The sequence below is a fragment of the Anopheles marshallii genome, chromosome X (genome assembly GCF_943734725.1).
Source record: "Anopheles marshallii chromosome X, idAnoMarsDA_429_01, whole genome shotgun sequence".
NCBI classification, from domain to species: Eukaryota; Metazoa; Arthropoda; class Insecta; order Diptera; family Culicidae; genus Anopheles; species Anopheles marshallii.
Genome location: NC_071325.1, coordinates 13,096,362 through 13,115,724, shown reverse-complemented (window position 1 = coordinate 13,115,724; position 19,363 = coordinate 13,096,362). Strand labels below are relative to the sequence as shown.

Genomic DNA, 19,363 nt, shown 5'->3' with positions numbered 1-19,363 from the left:
GGTTTACCTTCGTCTTGGTTCGGTTCCGGTTCTAGCCGGCCCGGTCCACCATCAAAGCGAGGATTGGTTAGTTTTTACAAATTTATTTATTTATCACCACGCTCCAGCGTTGGGAAACTGTTTGAGAAATGGTACGCCCGGCGAAGGATCCGAAACCGGAACCTAAATGTAACACAGCCACGACGCCCCGGGAAGTAAACAACCTTTCCAGCAGCGGGCTAGTCACACATCCGGCGAAAGGCAAAGACGTCCCATTCTGTTCGTCTGCTTTTCTCGGATGCGAAACCACACGGATACATCGCCTACATTCATTTCAATCGGGTAGAGTTAAGAATGAAGAGCAGTCCTTTGCCCGGTGCAGGTGACAGCTGGTTGGTTTTTCCTATCTAGGGAACTACCGTCACCATTGCCTACCCGGTGTGTATTAATACACAAACAAACTACACACGTCCATATCGTTTAGTTAGATCCCGTGAAATCCACACTAGCTTTGCTGTTAATTGACATTTACGAACGCGACTGGTGAAGTCCGCTATTGACTATTTTTACCGACTGTTCCAGGAGTCCCACTAGTGGATGACAGGTGTTAAGCGCACCCGAAACGTACGCGAAAATAAAAAACAACAAGTTGAACTCACAGTGACGCACCACCTCAACTGCTACGCTTCATTAGTTGAGCGGAATTTTGCTACAACATTTACACCGGCGCACACTTTTTTAGATGTGCAAGCGGTGGATTTAAACGTTTTATGGTCGAACATTAGGAGAGGAAAGCTAATTGAGGTTAAGCGTCATTTGTTGTGGTTAAAAGACTACTGCGGACAGTTAATACGAATAGTTTGTCGTGCAGATTGCATACTTTGCAATGTTAATGCTTCAAATTATTGATTGTTTATAACTTTAATCTATAGGAGCGAATGTAGAACCCTTTTGCAATGAATTTTCGCTCCAAGCTCATTAACAATTCTTCATCACTGTTCATGCTTTCATTTACTCGCCACTTCCTAATGCGAATTGTGCCGTACGGGAGTCCGATGTGTACTCTGTGCGTCTCCGGTGTGCCTAAATGCATGTGCATTCTAATAACATTTTGATTTATGCTGCGTGACTGGTCAAAATCAAACATCGGTACGTGCACTCAGATAGGAGTGTGCGAACACATGGTTTTACGGGCAAAGAACCTCATGACGAAAGTGCGTCCCTGTTTATCGGGTATGGTCAAGGTACATGTGGGACATGTAATCCACTAAGTATAATTTATCTCACACACAAGCAGGTCAGGTGCACTACTTACAGCGGCTGCCCTGTACCGTTCTGCTATTGGTTCGAAAAGATAGTGGAGCATTTGTCACACGGTTTGGTTGGTGAATGTGGGACCTTAGATATGAAACACGGCGAGTATCACCGGCATAAGAAAGCGCGCCAATGTCAATAAAGAATGATAAGTGGTCGGTGACGATGAATCGGTGCAGAGAACCTTTAGCTATGTGACGAGCCGAGCACGCTTCGACCTGATTCAATAGATAAAACAGACGCACATGATGAAGGAGCACGACTTGTACAGCTTTTATTCAGATTAACAGTACTGTTATCCGGTAGGGGGGTTATTTAACAAATTGTAGCATAGTCATTACTCTTACAGCAGGTAGTTGAGGTTTTTATAAGCAGCGGCTCCGCTTCACTGGAGATATTAAGCCTGATAGCATCATTGAGGTGTGTCCTTTCCTTTGTGTGTACAACCTGCACCAGTGAGTGGATTTTGAGCAATAACGTCGTGAGAGCTGTAAAGAGATCAACGATAGTTGCTACCTATTAAAAACTGCTTCCAGTGAGGACTCTCTGTCTATGCATATATAAGTAAGCTGCATCTTTTGAGTAAGCTAAAAACACAGACACACCAGCGGCCGATGATGTATTGGTACCGGTGCCGGTCTTCACACCGCAGGACCGGTCCAAAATCCCATCCGGACCAATCGCGCGTAGGAAGGATTGTCTATCCGGCTACGTGGTGACATTAAGACTAGTAAGCCAGAAATGACAGGCATGACCTAGAAGGTCGTTACACCAAGAAGAGAGACACACCAGCACGCGTTCGCATCCACTATAGTTTAACCTCCCGCCGGCAATAGCCCCACAGGTCTATGCTGTGGTTTTTCAGACACTTGGAGCTGTTCGGCGAACTCAGCACATTCGCGTACCGGTCACCGGTATCACCGCTGGTACGACGGTATAGCACCCGTACCGCCTCCGTTTTGGGTAGTTCATCGCCCAAAAACACTAACGCTAGCAGGATCACACTGACCGCAAGCAAATGCTCTACCCTCATGGTGTTCGGTAACACGATTGATAGGTGCCTTCATGCCGGGGTCTGAACACGACTAGGTGATAAAAATTTGGAACGTCCAATATCACGAACTGCCTTTATCTTCTTTATAGATATGCTTCGGGTACTGGGTGCGTTAAGTCGCGTTAAGTTAAGTTAAGCTTATCAATCGAATTAAAAAATATGTACGCTTTACCTATCAGTTTGTAATCCGATTTCTTGTAAAATAAATAATCGCTCCCACAGTAACAGGTTCCGATGATAATGTGCATGTTTCCCATTATTCCGAGAATTGAATATCGCGAAGCGATTCGTTAGAATGATACAGTATTACGGCAGATGCCACGGGAGTCTATCGCCTGACCGTTTCCACAGCTGCTGCCAGCGAGATTAGGCGACCGTAGTATGTTGGCCTTGTTCACGTCGGTGCTGGGAACAGGTAGCGCACGCCAAAAGATTAACCGTACACCGGTAGTAGCGGGCACTAGTAGAACCACGGTAAGTAACAGCAGCACTAGCGATAATCGGCCCGATGATCTCATCTTTGTGAGCTTTGTCTTATGGGCGTTTGCTCGGTTTCAACCCTATTCACCGTAAGAGCACTTTCACAGCAGGAATTCTGGCTGAGACTGCAGCACTAGACGGTACCACGGCGACAGATGTGCGTCGCTGGATGGATATACACACGCACACTACCGCCCGCCAGCCAGTGAAAGATAGTGTACGTGGCCCTAGCCCATCAATCGACGGCACCGGGAGTGCCGATCGAGCTGATAACCGGCCGGGCAGAGCTTCGGTGGATCGAAAATATTCGACTTGTTGACAGTTCCGTGCTGCGTCTCGTTATTGTCACGTTCCGGCTTGTAGAAGATAACCCGGCGCGTTGCACGTTCGGCTAACGGTACCGCGCTGTCAGCTACGGTTGGTCGAAACGGTACGCCGCTTATCAGCAACACCAACACGAGAGGAAGCAGCAGTGCCAAACTGTGGCGCAACATCTCTGTTAGTAAAATCCGAAGTAAAACTGACGCACTAGTGCGAAGCGCGCACACTTGCGCGATTGCGGGTGATGACTGAAGCCGAACGCTTTCGCAACGGTCCCAAACCCATCGGAAGTCGTTCACATTACTGTTTTGTTTGCATACTCTATCGTACAGATAAGATAAGACGTTTCCAATAGGTAAGAACGTTAGCAAACGCTGACGTTGCTTGACGAGCGATCGAGTGCAAACCATTCTTCGCACGTTCCATAACAGAATTGGAACGGAACGCATACTAACTAGCTCCTCGATTGCACTGCCACACTTACCTTTAACCTGTCATATTGCCGTTGGTGCTCATTTGTCCGCACCGTGCGCACATCATCAACGTAACGCTGGCTCGTCCGAAGCTGTGTGCGTTATCATCGGGTCGGCCTCCTTGATGAGGATGGTACTAGCGTCCGGATAGCCGCCATATTTGGTAACAGTGATTGATGGACGAAATAGATACTTGTACAACGGATATTCATTCTCGTAAACCGGCGTTGGATAGGTGGTGGGTCCTGTGGTCGTGTCCGGTGCAGTTGTCGGTGTGGTCGCTAACGTCGGTACCGTACTGGTACGGTCGGTAGCAGCCGTTCTGGTAGGGTGCAACAACTGTTTGGCAAGGAAGTGATTCACCAGCGCATTACTGACACCGTAGAGCGAAGGTTTCTCATCGGTACGAAACACCTCTAGCACCTCTTCTACGTGCAGTTCGGCCGGTTGCGATGGTTTGCGTGTGCGAATGTACTTCCTGTAGGTGAGCTGCTGCTGTGCTGTACTGTGCGAAACAATGGCTACCACTAGAAGCAGCAGCAGTAGCGTGGCGGGTTGCGTGCGAAACCGTCTCATCGCGATGCTGATAGTGGACTAGAGAACATTTGGTGGCCGAAATGTTTCTTATACGTGAACGCAACGAATCACCGAAATACTTAACCTTTGCATATGCGTCGCGTACAGCTTCGATGACTTATCAACGGCTCATGGCTCGAGTGCTCGAGTGGCATGAGCAAAACATCGAAGGGGATGAGTAGGTATGAGAGCTATGTGCAGTAAATTACTTTCCAATCGCAGACGAAACGACGGAGTTGCTCACAAGCTATGGCCCAAAAGATAGCTCATGATCCTAACCTCACATGTAGTTAGGCCTAACCATGACGCATGCCTAAGCTCTAGTAGTGAAGGATTGTATTTTGGTACTATTGTTTTGTTGTTATTCTTGATGTAATAAAAACATATCTTTCAACATACAACAGCAGTGTGACCAACATGTGGTTACATGGAGTCCGATTATAACAATAAATAATAGAAATAGCTAAAGATATCTAAAATACTAATAGTGCCAATAAAGATTCAAGATATTTGTTCAGAGATACATTTCAAAATCTTCTGTAGTCAGAATTGGGTATAGGAGTTTTGGAGTATTTGATTTCCAACAGATGTCTAAAATTCCTGAGAATATATATACATTTACGATATAATCAAAACAATAACATGTAGGTTTTCGGTAGTTTGTCTTTTTATGTTTTAAACGCAATTTCGGACACTTTATTTGTATTCGGGCAAGTGTGTTAAGAAGAGACATTGCACGACTTGATGTCCGAAGCAAAGCTTTATTCATCACCAAACACGGGTGAGATGCCTCGTGCGCTCATTGCCATTTCCGTGCGGAACGTATTATCAAAATCATCAGAATCCGGCAGTTGCTTTCGGTGTGGCGGTCGTTACTGGTACCTCCTTGGAGTCGCTGCTGAACTTATCGCGCAGATAGTCGCGCACATTGGTGGCATACTCCTTTGCCTTGGTTGTGCCCTTCTTGACACCGTCCTTCACCTTCACCACGCCTTCCTGTACGCCCTCCTTCACCTTGGTCGAGAGGTCACCGAAGAAACCCTTTACACGGTCGATCGTACACGGTTGCTCCTCGCTCGAGTCCACCTCGGCCAGATCGAGATGGGAGCGTTGCTCCGGAACCGATTTGGACGTTACCACTGCAGCAACGACCAACAGCACACCAATCGATAGGATCAACCTGGAGCCCATGTTCACCGGTGGACGTACGTTGACGAGCAAAATCTAAACTAGACTACAATCTGCACCAACCACCAACGATCTGCCGATTTGCGCGTCGTTACAACGTTAAACACCGAAAGCACCTTGACGGTAGAGTGGCTCGGGTAGACGATGGTTTTTTTTCCAGCGACGACAAACAATACAATAATCGCACCCAACAACGAAAACCAAAACCCCCTAAAAACAAACGAAAACACGGTGTAACGCTCCGGGTGGCAAGACCTTAGCTTCGAGGCCGGTGCACGAATGCGCTAATTACCTCGCGCGAGAACAAACTAGCTAGTGTGGCGTCGGACCCACGATGAATACTGTGCGGCCGAGAGGAACACTCTGCCACCGGTAGACCCCCGTTCGAATTCATATAATCTTACGCTACCGCGAGGTGGGGGCGAACGTCTTAACTGCGTAACGGCTGGCGGCGTAGTTTTATTTATTAAATCAACATTGATTGGATGAATGACAGCACCGAAGGATGCTGCGCTAGAGGGCGCCGTAAAAGTCGGTTCATCCATTCCTGCGGAGCATACGGCCGCAGGCCGGACAATGACGTTGGACTGTCCAGCGCTACTGCGACTCAATAATCGAATGCACTGCTCACAGCTCCTACCACGGCGACCAGGGTCATTACCAAGCGACAATACGTTGACCGCCATACGGTCGTGGTAATGCCCGGGCATCATTACCACCGGGCGACATACGGCGGGAGTGGGACGTTCGAATCGTTAAAACCGTATTGAAAGTCGTCTAATTAGCCGAGTTCCGCGAATGGCTGGTGAAGGGACGCCGGGAAGCGACAAAAGGCTAGCAGCGTTCCCAACAAATGGGAACTCGTTTCGGCATAACTCAGACATCAGACTGTTATCCCTACACACGTTGCAGTTGCAACTTTTTTCAATAGAAACGTGACATCATTCAACGGCATTTAACCAGTTTCGAACAGCGAGATCAACTCGCAACGGTCTGAAGCAGTGGGCAACTGATAAATGTCGCATTAATAGCTCCATTACAGCGATTGATAGGAGCTTGGAGTTGCTGTACGAACGCTCCACCTTCACACAGGGCCAGCTGCGAACGAACCATCCGGAAGCGAGCTACTCTTGCGTTTCACCACTCACAACACGGTGACTTCTATGCTGATCTCGGCAATAATTCGCACACGGTTACTGCATATGTCATCTGGTTTTTTTTCGGGTGTCTCCGTGTCCCTGTTTGCCGTTCGTTGATCGCACACCATCTGTCATATCTAGCAACTGTCAGCACATTATCCACACCAATTGTTCCGTTTGCTAATCAAATCAAATTTATTTTCTTCGCTTGCTTGCGTTGACTCACAAACAGCGCACGGTGCGTTGCGCCTTGTATTACGCCCTTACCAATGCTTCTTCGCACCAACCCGCACAGAGATTCTCGTAAGCGACGGTTTCTATCTGTGTGTGGGTGTGTTTGCGTGCATGAGCTCATACACCGGTACCAGCGAGTGTCGTGTGGCGAAACGCGGGCGACCAGCATTAACGGTAATAGAATTAAATTAAAAAATCACACTTCCCTAACGAAATGGCGCTCGGGCGAGTACATGGGAGCGGGGGGCCGTAACCGCAAGGCGCACAGCGGTGCACGCGAATCATCGCCTTCGTCAAACTTCGCGGGCTAGGGGTTGAGGGGTGCGCTGGGCTGAAGGGGACCGGATGGATGTGGGAATTGATGTGAAAGTGAGCGATGGAATTGGATACGGGATGCTCAGAACACATTTCGACACTTCCCGTTTACCACCTCCTGGCCGCTTTTGCACGCCAACGGGCCGGCAATGATGAATCGGTTGTCCACAGCGACCGTCGTCGTGACCGGGGACTCCGTGACGTCCCGTTCGTCCTCGCTGCCATCGAGCGGTTTCAGCGCGGTGGGGTAGTCCTTATCGTTGAAGAAGATCCGCTCGTCGTCGTCATCGTCGTTCGGTACGATGCGCGCCGGCTCGTTAGACACACCGACCACGCCACCGTGCACCGTCAGCTCGTCCTTGGTGTCGGTGGACGAGACGCCGCCTGTCGCGGCACTGATTGCAGGACGTTCGGTTGATGGTGTGCCCGAGGTGAGTGCTGCGGCGGTCGATGTCGCTCCGGAACTGTCCACGTGCGTGTCGTCCACCGAAGTGCTCGGTGTGGACAACTCCGTGCCGGTGCCGGTCAGCTTGCTGCGCACGTAGTCGTACCCCTGCAGTACGCCGTCCTTCACTGAGCTCGCCGCATTTTCCAGACTCTCCTTCATCTTGGCCGTACCCTGCTTGAAGGCGGACGTGAAGTCGTCAAGGAACCGGGACATCTTGCTTGTTTCGGTAGAACTCGTCATCTCACCGCCCTTGGTCGGAAGGATCGTACCCAGGGTGGTCGAGGCATCCGTTACCGTCGGAACTGGTAGTGGATTATGTGCCGTCACCGTATCGATTGGGGTTGTGTGGGCAACATTCGCTAAACAGCACAACAGCGCCCCTACACAAAACCATACCAGTTGTGAAGCCATTCTAAACCGACTCAGTTTCTAAGCACTGCGTTAGTATAACGTCCAGAAGATCTCCTTCGATGGGTTATGAATATGCACAGTACACCGAGACCAGACGGGAAAATTAAGCCGTTTTATCGTGTTCGCACCAAACACCAACTAAACTTTCTAATCCGGGTCGCCAAATTACAATAACAATACAAAGAAAGAAGCAACACGCAACAACAACAACTGTCAACCACCTTCTCGAAGCACCGGCACACGAATGACTTCCAAACGCGACGAACGGAATCCCAAAGGCCAAAATGATGAAGATGGCTGGAAGTACAGCCTGGAACTGACAGCCTCATTACCGTCCGACCGTCGTACACCTCGCCGTCGCACGCCGCCACCATCCACGGGTAGCGTAGGTGATGATCGGCATGATCCACTCACACAGCTACCCGGCCGAGCGCACGACCGCACGTCGTGAGTAATCCACACCTGCAGTGATGCAAATCATACACACGCTGGGAAACCTGTTGCGTCCAAGCAGCGATACACGCAGGCGGCTGTATCTACGGCTATCTAAGCAGTGTTAGTGCCGGTTCACGTACGTATTGTTTGACGCCTGATCTCGACGTCAAGATTATTGACGAGAGGCGTCGGTTTTGCGATCGTGATGCCGTTCCCCTTCCCCCGCTCCTACTCCGGAAGCTTTGCCGACCGGACATCGGACGCGGAAGAGGAAGAGGAAAGATTTCTGGCAAAACTGGTTTTGCGGAGGGTGAACGAAATTCGAGGTTTGCAAAAGGCAAGCGTAACGGTACGCAAAACCAACGACTCTATCCACTTTCAATGGAACCGGTTTTTACCGATGGGAAGAACGCTTTTAATAACACTTCTGCATCTCAATTCTGCTCAGCGCCACCAAAATTCTGCCTTATTGCATAGGACGGATTGTAGCAGTTGACGCCATTTTTTCCCCCATAAATCTCACTGATTCCCGATGGCTTTTGTTTGTCACTCAATAGGAAAGCGAGTGAGAGTAAAAGTGTGAAAATTGCGAAAGAAACACTTTCGCTTCTTCAACAAACTCTTCACGCACCTCGCGACCTCTCCATCCCGTGGGCTATCATCACCCGCCAAAACCCGTCGACAGCTAACCGAGTCAATCAAATTGATTGTCTCGATAGCGCACAAAGGCAAGAAAAGACTGTTGACCACGGGGTGTTTGATCTGCTCACTTACGGATTAAGGAAGTGGCCCGAGACAGGCGCGTTTTATTGGGACTGTTTCGGGCGAATGGTGTTGATTGCGGTGCAGTAAACGCAACTACACCAGTTCGTTGACGTGTGTCCAGACTGTGTAGGGATGCGATCGTGATCATATGGTCGGTTGGTGGCATACCGGTAGGAAGGTGTTGCAATGTCCGGGCGTTGGGGAGTACGCATTATCCAAGGACACCCCTTACGCCCAGCGCCAACGGTGCAGCCTTCTGTGCCGCATTGGCAACGCGCCGACCGGCACCGCGCTGCGGAAGAGAACAACATTAGTCACCGGTACGGTCAGAACTCCGCACCGAAACACGTACCAGCTTCCTCAGGAACTTCTTGAACGGGCGTCCCTCGCTCTCGCCAAGGCAGACAGCCATCAGCACCAGCGCTACGAGAAAGATCAGCTTGAAGTTCATGGTGTGTGTGTATTTGATGCTGTACGGTCTTCCAGTAAGAAAGCGACACTTGGTAATGACTCCTCCAGAGCACATCCGCCATTATATAGGCCATTGGGAATGCACGTGAAAAGGGGAATTTTTCCCAGTAGAAAGACTCTATTTACCGAGCACAAGTACACCAAATTGAAAGTAAATTCGTACGGACGGTTCAACATGGTTCAGACGATATTTAGTTTTGATAAGTTATGGTAGTACCGGTCACAAGTGGCGCATGTTTTGTTGGTTTTGTTAATATTTTCTCTCATTGTTATCTGATTCCGTACTGTCAACTTCCGTTCCGATTCCGGACTGTGATTTAAGGAAGACGATTGTTTTTTTTGTATGAACAATTTTTTGAACTATTGATTAAAAAATAGTTGCATACGTTCACGAAGTACAAAAGTTCCCAGTTTTGTTTTGCTTTCGATTGATACAACTGATGTACTTAAAATTTTATACTTGTGACATTCAATATTTTAAACAATTTCTAAGAGATACACGGTTTGAGGCACATATTGCTAATAATAATATATTGAAATCGTTACATTACGAGATTTAGTTAGTTAAGCTTAATAAAGAGGATATTTGAAATAAAGTGCAACAACAAATTGATCATAAAAATTGCAATATTAACCAATTAATACAAACCCTTGGAAGCTGTTAAGTAACATCAACTTAGGGAAACAAATTATAATGAGCGTACTTGTCAAAACTTTTATGGTAATGTGCAATACATAAACTAATCAAGAGTCAAATGGACTACTCTTCTGCTGATGTTCGATAAATGCCTTATTGCAGGGGAAAACAACTTTTTCAACGGGTGCGTTGTAAAGAAATAGAGGTAGCTCTGCGTTGATAACAACTTGCAATACTATAATGAACCCCATCTTATATGCGTCCTAACTTGTCATTCTTCTGTAACGGCACAGCAACCTCAACAGGTCTAGAGACCTGCCATTTCTGGCTTTCTTTGGCTTTAATTACCCGCAGCTAAACAGTCATTTAATGCGTACCGAGGATTGGTCCGAAGGGGACTCTGAACCGGTCCGGTCGTGTGATAACCAATCACAATACAATATTATTATATATTTTTATAATTTCATAAGGAAAGGTCAGGCCATATTGTTTTTTTGTTATGGTGTCGTGACCAGGATACAAGTCCTAACTTATATTACTGACACAAGAAAAAGTTATCTTTCATCCACTGTACACCATTTTTGAAACCTTCATTACATTTCAATTCTTGTGTTATTTCAATCGCTTTTATTGTTTTACAAAATAATTCTTTATCTGTAACCATCTTTGAACTATTTCTGTTCCAAATTGCTGCACTATCGAACTATGTTTCAAGTAATATTCATATGACGAACTCAATAATAAATTAATAGTAAAAGATCTTCAGAATCTCCAGCATCCAACAACTTTAATCCATTAGTTTTGTGGAGTGGAATTGGCTTTGCAATATTTACTCATACATTTAGAGGGATATAGCGAGGAAAGAAAGACGTCGACTTATGTCAGCATAAAGAGACTATATTATCGACGAGTCAATCAGAAATCAACAAACTGTTGAGCATTCCGAAAAAAACTGTAACATCTTCTTTAGCAAATTAATTTAACAAAAGATTGGATAAACGAAAAGTCTGGTAAAAATAATCAAAAATAATAAACGCGCAGCTTCAACAATCAACAATAATATTCAAATGATTTCTTTTTTAGATAGGCCTATATACCTTAATAAAAAAAAATTACTCGCCTGCCCGTTTTGTCGATCGACCTGCTCTACACTGATCGGTCTCCAAACGTGCGCTGGAATCAAATTAAAGAAAGGGAACGTTTCGGAGCTTTACATGCCGAAACACAGCTAAAACGGTGGCCCAAAAAGAGCCGGCAAACATTCACCAGCCAGCTCGAAAGTAGCTTGACTAGTACCTACACGGTAAACGGTGTTAGTGTGTTGCCTCCTCTGCCGCATGAAGGTTATTGTGATATTAAAAAAAAAAACAACCCAGCACCGTTAGCTGCCGTCTCCGGATCGACACATCCAGATGTTAATCGTCTGATAATCTGGCTTGGTCGACTTTTTTAGGGACCGTTTTCATTCTAGGTTGTCTCAAATTGAGACAATTGCTATGCTCCAGAAAGGTTTGTCAAGGCCTGGCCGACTAAAAACAAAATGGGGTCACACAGATCAAGAAGCGTATGACGAAATCAATCTCTAATCCAAATCAAGCTGTGTGTGCAAAGGTGTTGAGATGGTAGGAGAGAGTGGGACGGGAAGCTATACGTTCGCAGTGGATGAAGATTCAGTAGATTAAAGCGTCAGATGTAAAGATGTGAAGGCTTGATAGTGAAATGCTGAAGTAATAGGGTAAGTGATTTGATTTTATTCACATTCTAATTTATTAAAGCAGGTTCCTCGTTATCTTCACAGATGCGTTCACAGGTGGTCACTAATATCAGAGACGTCGTCTTATGTACTATGTTGCTCTCCTCTGCAGCTCATCTAACCGAGAGCTTTGACACCTGCCGCCACCGGTAGAGCCTTCTCTGCCGCCTTGAACACACGCTTGCCAGCTCCTTCCTGTGAGTCGAAACGGTAAGAAGAGTCAGCAGGCTTCCCACACACTATCCCTTCATACTTACAATTTTCTTTCCCAGCTTCTTCAGCCGGCCTGCCTCCGTCTGGCCACAGAGCAGCAGCGCCGCCAGAACGACAAAGATGAAGATCTTGGTGAAGTTCATTGTTGGTTGGGTTGGTTGGTTGGTTGGTTGATTGGATGTTTGCTGGTGGAACACTCCGAGCTGACTGATGATACCGTTACATCGATCAGCCCGATTTTATATACCCCTGCATCAATGCACCATACAACGAGCGCCCGGAATGGCAGACTCAGAAAGGGAATTCCCCTTTTCCGTTGGCTGCTAGACGTATTTTTGCTTCTGCCCCAAAGTCCCCTTTTTCTGGATGCGTGCTGGTTCAGGGGGTTCCCCAGGTGAAAAAGGGTATTCCTCCCATCGTCCTAGGTAAACAACCGCGTAAGGAAGTTAACAAAGGGACGTGTATGAAGAAAGAAAAACAAAACCATACACGGTCTCTCCGTCGATGGGGAAGATATCAAAGCACCAGTTGAAGAAGACTTGTTTTAACGTTTATCTTATCGGTGCGAATTGGTTGTACAATTTGTGCAGAACATGAGGGAAGAAAGTATTGTTTATTGTTTTCCCTTTACTCGAGACGGTGCAGATGTAAACACAGTGTGATATTGTTTGGATATACTTCAAGAATTGACTTCTATCGATTATCTAAACTTCAAGGTTTTTCTTTTAAATTGCTTTAAATTTTTAACAAACTTCGTAAAAATTGCCAGAACATTGTTTTTGTTTGGAATTGACTAATAAATCGACAATTAATCACTCACGAGCTCTGTAATTATTCCAGTTTCTTCTGGTCTCATTCTTTCGCTCTGAGTTATCTCCGATCCAAGAAGAGCTAAGAACTAAAGGGGATTCCCCGTCCATAAAGGCACGGCGTTAGAAGTGTTGCTCTCCGTGCGCTGTTAACATCCCTCACACAAGGCAAACATACACGTCCCTGGCGGGGGCATCAGCATACGCCGTTAAACATCTTCCGAACATCGAGCAGAGCAATCTGTTCCACCGGCACGTTTAGGCCGGCCGGGGAATTCCCTTGCAAATACTCGACAGTGCACTTTCGCCGAAAGAACCGATCGCTTTAAATAGCTTTCTCTGAGGCTGCGGGATGCATCAGTTGCGATTGGGACTTCTGAACGTGTGGAACGCATCGGTTCTATTTCTGGATCCTGCCAAACGACAACCGAGCAAACAACAGCCCGCGCAAAGATGAACTTCACGAAGCTGTTCATACTGGTGGCGATTGCGGTGCTAGTGATCGTTGGTGTGCAGCCCGCGGATGGTGCACCCCGTTGGAAGTTCGGCAAGCGGTTGGTAAGAATCTGGCTGCCCTGCGATGCGCATGCAAACAAAACAAAGCGTAATTACTCTAATCATCCCCACGATGTCTATACGGTTTCCAGGAAAAACTTGGACGTAATGTGTTCCGGGCGGCTAAGAAAGCGCTGCCAGTCATTGCCGGCTACAAAGCCCTTGGATAGATGAGCCTGACCTTCGTACAACCCCTCTTCTGCTTTCGAACTATCGCGAGCAATAATGCATCACGGACGTACACAGACGCATCAACTTTTAATGGCATCCATTATCAAATGTTTCACCGATCAACTAGTTCGGTGGATGTATTCGTAAGACTGAGGGTCAGCTATATTCGGTTAGCTAGTACTAGGTGGCTTTAACGGCTGTACTTACGCATTGATTTGTTGTAACGGTCTACTGCTTTACAGTATTTTTTTATACACAAGAGTTCCAATAAACTGCTCAATGACTACATAGATTTCACCTCACGTGATGCCCATTTCGTCCATTACCCTCTGCGGGGTAATGGCGTCCGAAATATGCGAAAAAGAAAATTGGCAAACCATTCAAGTTCATCGGCATAATAAGCCGGCGGGTGCGGGTCCACGCATCCGGTGGCGAAACTGGGTGCCCGCCAATGTCAACCTGGTGTGAAGTGTGAAGCAAACGACCCGAACGTGCGAGATAGTGGAGATGAGTCAACGTTGGAAGATGCTACGAAGCGCGATGCCACCTTGGGCCGCTAACCTTGGTGCGCGCTGATGGGACCGATCGGTCAACATTTCGACATCGCGCCGTTTCGGCACCGGAGTCAACATGCCACGGTCCACGGTGAAATGCAAACACCGATGCGTGCGTTCCTAGGGTCGGAAAGCTTTGTCAGACATTTTATTGCGATAGGATTCGTTCGGTGTGCGCACCGGGTTGGAACGGGTTTGCTCACAAAACCGATCGGTGTGCCACTTTGCGCCACCTGTTATCTGTCCGGTGGCAAAACCGTGTGTCTACCTAAACTCAGATTACGATCTATTACACCTAATTACAACACCAGCTAGAATAGGAGCACAAAACTAGTCGCGAAGAAACCTTTCTTTTTTCACCCCGCGCGATGCTTACATACCGTCACGTTACACGCTATATACACAGAAACCACACGTAAACATCTGTTTTACACTAAAACCCTGCGAGTCCCTCGGATATATGTTGTGCTCTAATGTATCTACTATCATACTCAGGTCAAGTTCTAGCTAAGGCTATCCTAATTTAAAATGAAAAGTGTGGGAAGCTGCTGTTGAAGGTGAAGTCTCCCATCTAGGACGGCAGCGGGATAAGGTCCTCCTTTGAGCAGGTATTAGGCATTCCGTAAAGGGACGAGATTGCATCAATATCACAGCGAAGAATGCGCACGGGACGGGTTCGGTACGCACATCTTAAGGCTTCTTCTTCAGGTCTGCGTTAACTTCCACCGTTAGGTTGACATTGATCGGGCCAGCCGTTTTGTTGCGTGGAGGGAACGCTGAGTTCTTCAGTTCCCGCTTGTAGTCGTCGATGTTGTACTTCGTTTGCTGAAGAGTAAAAACAACCGAGTATCGGTAGAATGATTGCTGATTAGCACGCGGTTCTATCGCAAAGCGCAGCGAGAACTCACGTTCCACGCGTCATTCCACTCCAGTCGGAACAGCTTCTGAAGACCCCGGTAGTTGCGGTTCAGGATGCGCCCGAGCTCTGCTCGCGAGATGCGATATTTTGGTGTGGTGCTGGTGGACGGATCTGGTGTAGTGGTTGTGGCGCGAGGCTGATAAAGAAGATGACAAGATGATGCACATGAGAATGGGCTGCGGACAGGTGTCCTCCATTCCACGCTACTTACATCCGGTGTTGTCGTGGTGAAGGTATCCGTGAACTCGTTGCTAAGCAGATCATAGACATTCTTCAGCGTGTAGGTGGTGTCATTGTACTGCTGATAGAGTAGCGATCCGATGTGCGTTATCTTGTGAAAGAAGCCCAATCCACGCGGCTGCCGTGAGTGCTGGGATGGATTGAAATGGGAGGAAAAAAATCGACACATTACAAGCGAAACTCCAAGCGGATCCTTCAGTCACTTACGGGTTTATGGGCGGGATCCACATCGGTACTGATGGCACTTGCCGCAAGCAGGAACACAACGAACGCAACCTTCCCGGGGCTCCAAAAGGTGGCAAACATTCTCGCTGTTGATGGCGCTGGAAGTGAGATATAGCGGCATCAGCAATATGGAACCAAACTTGCTTTGATTGTGTGACGGTTTTGGCTGATCGATGGCAGTGGCGGCACAACACGCCGCAGCGCAGGAGCCTAGAATCCTGAACCGATGTGAAGTGGCGCGCTGAAAACACTGGACCGCACTCTGCAGCGGCCACGGCGAGCACTGTCACCGTGACCACTTCCTTCTCTCTGCGGATGACATTCGAATTCGACCTTGTTTTTGGCCGTCCCGTAGACACTAGAGAGCTTCCTCGATCCAGTTTTGCTGGTCTTATTGGCTACAGTGTGTCACATCTCCCTCACCCCTACCCTTGTGCGATGAAGGTCGGCCTAGTTGATGCAGCAGAATGGCAACCGCAGAGAAGGGTATAACAGGCTGGGATTTCACTGGGGTCTGTTTATTTCATGCAAACATGAGAAGAAAAAAAACAAATCCCAATAAACCGCCTGTTTTACTACGCGTGCGGGCACCTGCGCATCGTGTGATGCAATATTTACGCGACGCGCGACCTTGCGAGATATTACAAGAAGTAAAAGTAAACACTCTGAGCCCGGTCGGAGCAATCACGGGCCTCGAGATCGCGTTGCACCACGCACCAGTCAAAACACCAACACACACTCTGAAGCACTGAGAATATACGCTACGGCACGTTTCCGGAGGATGTGTGTTCTAGACCAGCTCTGGAAGGAGTCGTTCGGAGCCACGACCAACCTGGTGAGTTCTGCTCAGTAAACTGGTACCAGTACGCGTCGCAAGCACAGGACTGCTGGCGGTAGCGGCCACCTCATCGGCGTGGTGTATCGCTCGAACCGAAATGACTAACTAATGCCTAAGCGCCAGCGGTGAGATGTATCACCGAGATCACCGCCGGGGACTGCTGCTAGGTGGCGTCCTACCGCGTCGCATTCGTCGCACCATCACAGCCGCGAGAGAAGGGATGGAGGCCACCGTTCGGTCGGGTCGTTTCACCGCCGGGCAGGGGCTGTCCATCCGTAGGGGTTGGCACCGTGGAGGTGACAGGGCGTTGGACGGCATCGTGCCGTTTAGCCATTGTTGCTGTGTGAAAACCGAACCGATCGTGTCGGTGCGGGAGATGCAGCCGAACGAACCGAGTGGATTACTACACATCTTAGTCGGCCCCAACGACGGCATTTCGGCAAGGGCCTGCACGATGTCGACATGCATTTCGGCATACCGGCTGGTCGAGCAAACTGTCCGCCACTGTTCCGTGAGCATGGTTGTCGTGTTTTTTTTTTTTTCGTTCGTCCGCGGGTGGGACCGCTCAGCTGACTAAACCCGCGTGCCGCTTAGTACTCGATTCGGCACTGTGAACGGCGAGTGGAAACAGGCGAGATTAAGCGTGCTTCAGCGTCCTCATTGACATCGATATTTTACCCATTTCGACGGTGTTGGTACCGATCCTCCTTCTCCGTGTACGATTTTCCCATTGGCCTACTCCTCCCAAGGCTCACCAGATCACGATCTGCCTTCCCATGCGCGCAACGGCACCGTTCGCTCCATCCTTGTCTGGTTACGCCTGCCCACAGCCGGTGGCGTAACTTCCCCCAACAGCCACGACCTTGACTCGTTTTGTCTTTCACTTAGCTCTTTCCAACCGCTCACCGATGCGTGCGCTGCTCTTGGGGCATCATCTTCGGGGTTTGTTTACCCGCCGGACCGCCACGATCGATGGGGCGAGGTTCGTTCACATTGGTTTCGCTCGCAATGCTTTTATTTCGAACCATCTTTAGCTGTTTGAGACGTTTCAAACCTTGGGGACGTTAGGTGCAGATCGATTAATGGGTGTGATTAGCTCGCTAGAAGCCTCACAGAGGACAGTTGGAGACGCGAGCGGATATGTATTGTGCGTTCTAAGTATTCACCACTAGATGGCGCGCACTAAATCACAATGTCAGCGTGTTGAAAAACAAGCAAACGTCACTTGAAAGTGGTAACGCCTGCGAGCCAAAGCTCGTTTGCCTACTTGCTTCGGTGTGTGGTAGGGAAAAATAAAACAGGTTAACCGATACGATAAAGGTTACCAGGTTGGCTACAGCATCCCTTCTCCTCTTAGGCCACTTCGTGCCCGATGCGAGGATACAAACTGGGCAGAGCGCTGAAAGACGCCATATTCTATTGATTTGATTTGCCCCCAAGGCAAGGCACCCCTGCGCAGCCTTCCTTCGGTGGCAATTTTCTTATTGCCCACGCGCACACACAATTCCACCATTAAGCAGTGTACATTTCATACGCTTTGTTTTTGCTTACTCGATCTTAGTCGAGCGTGCAATAAATCATGCCATTACCATGGCAAGGTGTCATGCCTAAGGTGACGCTCGTGATGGAGGTTGTTTTTTTGTTTTGTTTTGTTTTTTAGCCTACACTTGAAAACTGAACTTTCCTTGGCAAGAAGTTAACATTGCGAGCATAAATGAGCTACCCAAACTCGACACTCGGAAATGCCCTTCGTCCGGGGGCATTGGGTGTTATGGTGGATTATTTCTTCTTTCGTACCGTCGCGCGAAGGTGAAGGTCGCCGGGTAATGTTGGAACTTTGGACCACTTGCGTGCGGCAACCGAATCCGAAATAGAACAAATAGCGAGATGGTGCCGGTTGCTTACGTAGCAGGAAATGGAATTTATCTTGCAAAGTTGCGCATGTTTCTAGCTGTTCAACATCTTCCTAAAAGCAGAGCTGTTTGATTCATGAGGCTCGTTAGCATTGATAATGCTTTCACGGTTCGGTAGGAAGTAAGTTGCGTGTTGAAATGCATAGAACAACACAATCCTCATAATCACTGCCCTTCGGTGCGTTCTGAGCGCTTAGAGACGTCCAACCATTGTACGTACTACCCCCGGCAGCCGGATGAGATGTACGCCGCTACTGAGCGATGATGTCTATCTACAAACCGACCACGATCGCGGCTGGCAATTTCCGCCATAATCAATGCACTTTCGATTGTTTACATCGGAACAAAAGGTATCTGCATAAATGCGCACGCAGCACCAGTGCGGTGGCCATAACGGTTGTGAGGCAGATGTAATCGGCCATGTCCATAGAATGCTGGAGGTTCGCAAAACATGCGCGTTACCGAACCGTCCGTACCACCAGACGTTGCTTCCAATGCGAGGCACCCTACGCAATGTGAAGGTTGCGCATGAGATACGGCAGGTTGGCAGGCGCAACATGAAAACCCCCTCAAAAAAAAAACCAGGAAAAAAGAAAACTCGATAGAATGGTACAGCAATAACATTTATTCGTCAAAATGTTTTCTATCTTACAGTCTAGGGAGCGTAAACAGCACAAACTTACTTAACCATACCAAGAATTACGGCGGCCCACCTAGTGCTTGGGCATCTTGGCCATCACCACACAGCGCCGACCGTTGTACACCTTACCCGCTGGGCAGTCGGGCATTTTGAGGTTATGCGGGTTGATCGATGCGACCGGTGCGGTCGGTTCACGTTCCTGCTTCTTCTCGTCGCGGCGCAACTTACGGTCGACCCGCTTCTGCTCCTGCTCCATCTTGATCTCCTTCGAGCGGGCCCGCACCTTCTGCACT

At 48.2% G+C, this 19,363-nt stretch overlaps 7 protein-coding genes across 7 annotated transcripts; 1 reads left to right on the top strand and 6 right to left on the bottom strand.

Annotated features, from left to right (window-relative positions):
- Positions 1 to 3,687: 3,687 nt before the first annotated feature.
- On the bottom strand, positions 3,688 to 4,197 carry LOC128706706 (uncharacterized). Its single transcript, XM_053801651.1, has one exon. The coding sequence runs from the start codon at positions 4,195 to 4,197 to the stop codon at positions 3,688 to 3,690; it is 510 nt and encodes a 169-aa protein (XP_053657626.1).
- Positions 4,198 to 5,034: 837 nt separating this feature from the next.
- Positions 5,035 to 5,388, bottom strand: LOC128706685 (uncharacterized). The gene has a single exon (XM_053801628.1). It carries the CDS (start codon positions 5,386 to 5,388, stop codon positions 5,035 to 5,037), a length of 354 nt encoding a protein of 117 aa, XP_053657603.1.
- Positions 5,389 to 7,155: 1,767 nt separating this feature from the next.
- On the bottom strand, positions 7,156 to 7,932 carry LOC128712809 (uncharacterized). Its single transcript, XM_053807684.1, has one exon. The coding sequence runs from the start codon at positions 7,930 to 7,932 to the stop codon at positions 7,156 to 7,158; it is 777 nt and encodes a 258-aa protein (XP_053663659.1).
- A 1,411-nt stretch (positions 7,933 to 9,343) lies between these two features.
- LOC128713195 (cecropin-C-like) lies at positions 9,344 to 9,583 on the bottom strand. The gene is made up of 2 exons (XM_053808059.1): positions 9,485 to 9,583; positions 9,344 to 9,424 (listed from the first exon to the last, which is right to left on the bottom strand). Exons 1-2 carry the CDS (start codon positions 9,581 to 9,583, stop codon positions 9,344 to 9,346), a joined length of 180 nt encoding a protein of 59 aa, XP_053664034.1.
- Positions 9,584 to 12,110: 2,527 nt separating this feature from the next.
- On the bottom strand, positions 12,111 to 12,431 carry LOC128713838 (cecropin-A-like). The gene is given in 3 exon segments (XM_053808711.1): positions 12,111 to 12,188; positions 12,251 to 12,386; positions 12,388 to 12,431. Coding segments are annotated over 3 exon segments (258 nt in total).
- A 1,037-nt stretch (positions 12,432 to 13,468) lies between these two features.
- Positions 13,469 to 13,740, top strand: LOC128708138 (cecropin-B). The gene is made up of 2 exons (XM_053803102.1): positions 13,469 to 13,573; positions 13,663 to 13,740. The coding sequence occupies exons 1-2, from the start codon at positions 13,469 to 13,471 to the stop codon at positions 13,738 to 13,740; spliced, it is 183 nt and encodes a 60-aa protein (XP_053659077.1).
- A 1,245-nt stretch (positions 13,741 to 14,985) lies between these two features.
- On the bottom strand, positions 14,986 to 15,760 carry LOC128706674 (uncharacterized). The gene is made up of 4 exons (XM_053801616.1): positions 15,662 to 15,760; positions 15,426 to 15,584; positions 15,204 to 15,350; positions 14,986 to 15,120 (listed from the first exon to the last, which is right to left on the bottom strand). The coding sequence occupies exons 1-4, from the start codon at positions 15,758 to 15,760 to the stop codon at positions 14,986 to 14,988; spliced, it is 540 nt and encodes a 179-aa protein (XP_053657591.1).
- Between the last annotated feature and the right edge of the window lie 3,603 nt (positions 15,761 to 19,363).

Bases quoted from the DNA above. Each gene is read 5' to 3' on its own strand.
- LOC128713195 (XM_053808059.1), bottom strand. From the start codon at position 9,583: ATGAACTTCAAGCTGATCTTTCTCGTAGCGCTGGTGCTGATGGCTGTC. The intron at 9,425-9,484 runs GTACGTGTTTCG...TCTCTTCCGCAG, and splicing joins AGAAGTTCCTGAGGAAGCTG to CGCGGTGCCGGTCGGCGCGT.
- LOC128708138 (XM_053803102.1), top strand. From the start codon at position 13,469: ATGAACTTCACGAAGCTGTTCATACTGGTGGCGATTGCGGTGCTAGTG. The intron at 13,574-13,662 runs GTAAGAATCTGG...TACGGTTTCCAG, and splicing joins GGAAGTTCGGCAAGCGGTTG to GAAAAACTTGGACGTAATGT.
- LOC128712809 (XM_053807684.1), bottom strand. From the start codon at position 7,932: ATGGCTTCACAACTGGTATGGTTTTGTGTAGGGGCGCTGTTGTGCTGT.
- LOC128706706 (XM_053801651.1), bottom strand. From the start codon at position 4,197: ATGAGACGGTTTCGCACGCAACCCGCCACGCTACTGCTGCTGCTTCTA.
- LOC128706674 (XM_053801616.1), bottom strand. From the start codon at position 15,760: ATGTTTGCCACCTTTTGGAGCCCCGGGAAGGTTGCGTTCGTTGTGTTC. The intron at 15,585-15,661 runs GTAAGTGACTGA...AATCCATCCCAG, and splicing joins TGGATCCCGCCCATAAACCC to CACTCACGGCAGCCGCGTGG. The intron at 15,121-15,203 runs GTGAGTTCTCGC...TTTACTCTTCAG, and splicing joins AGTGGAATGACGCGTGGAAC to CAAACGAAGTACAACATCGA.
- LOC128706685 (XM_053801628.1), bottom strand. From the start codon at position 5,388: ATGGGCTCCAGGTTGATCCTATCGATTGGTGTGCTGTTGGTCGTTGCT.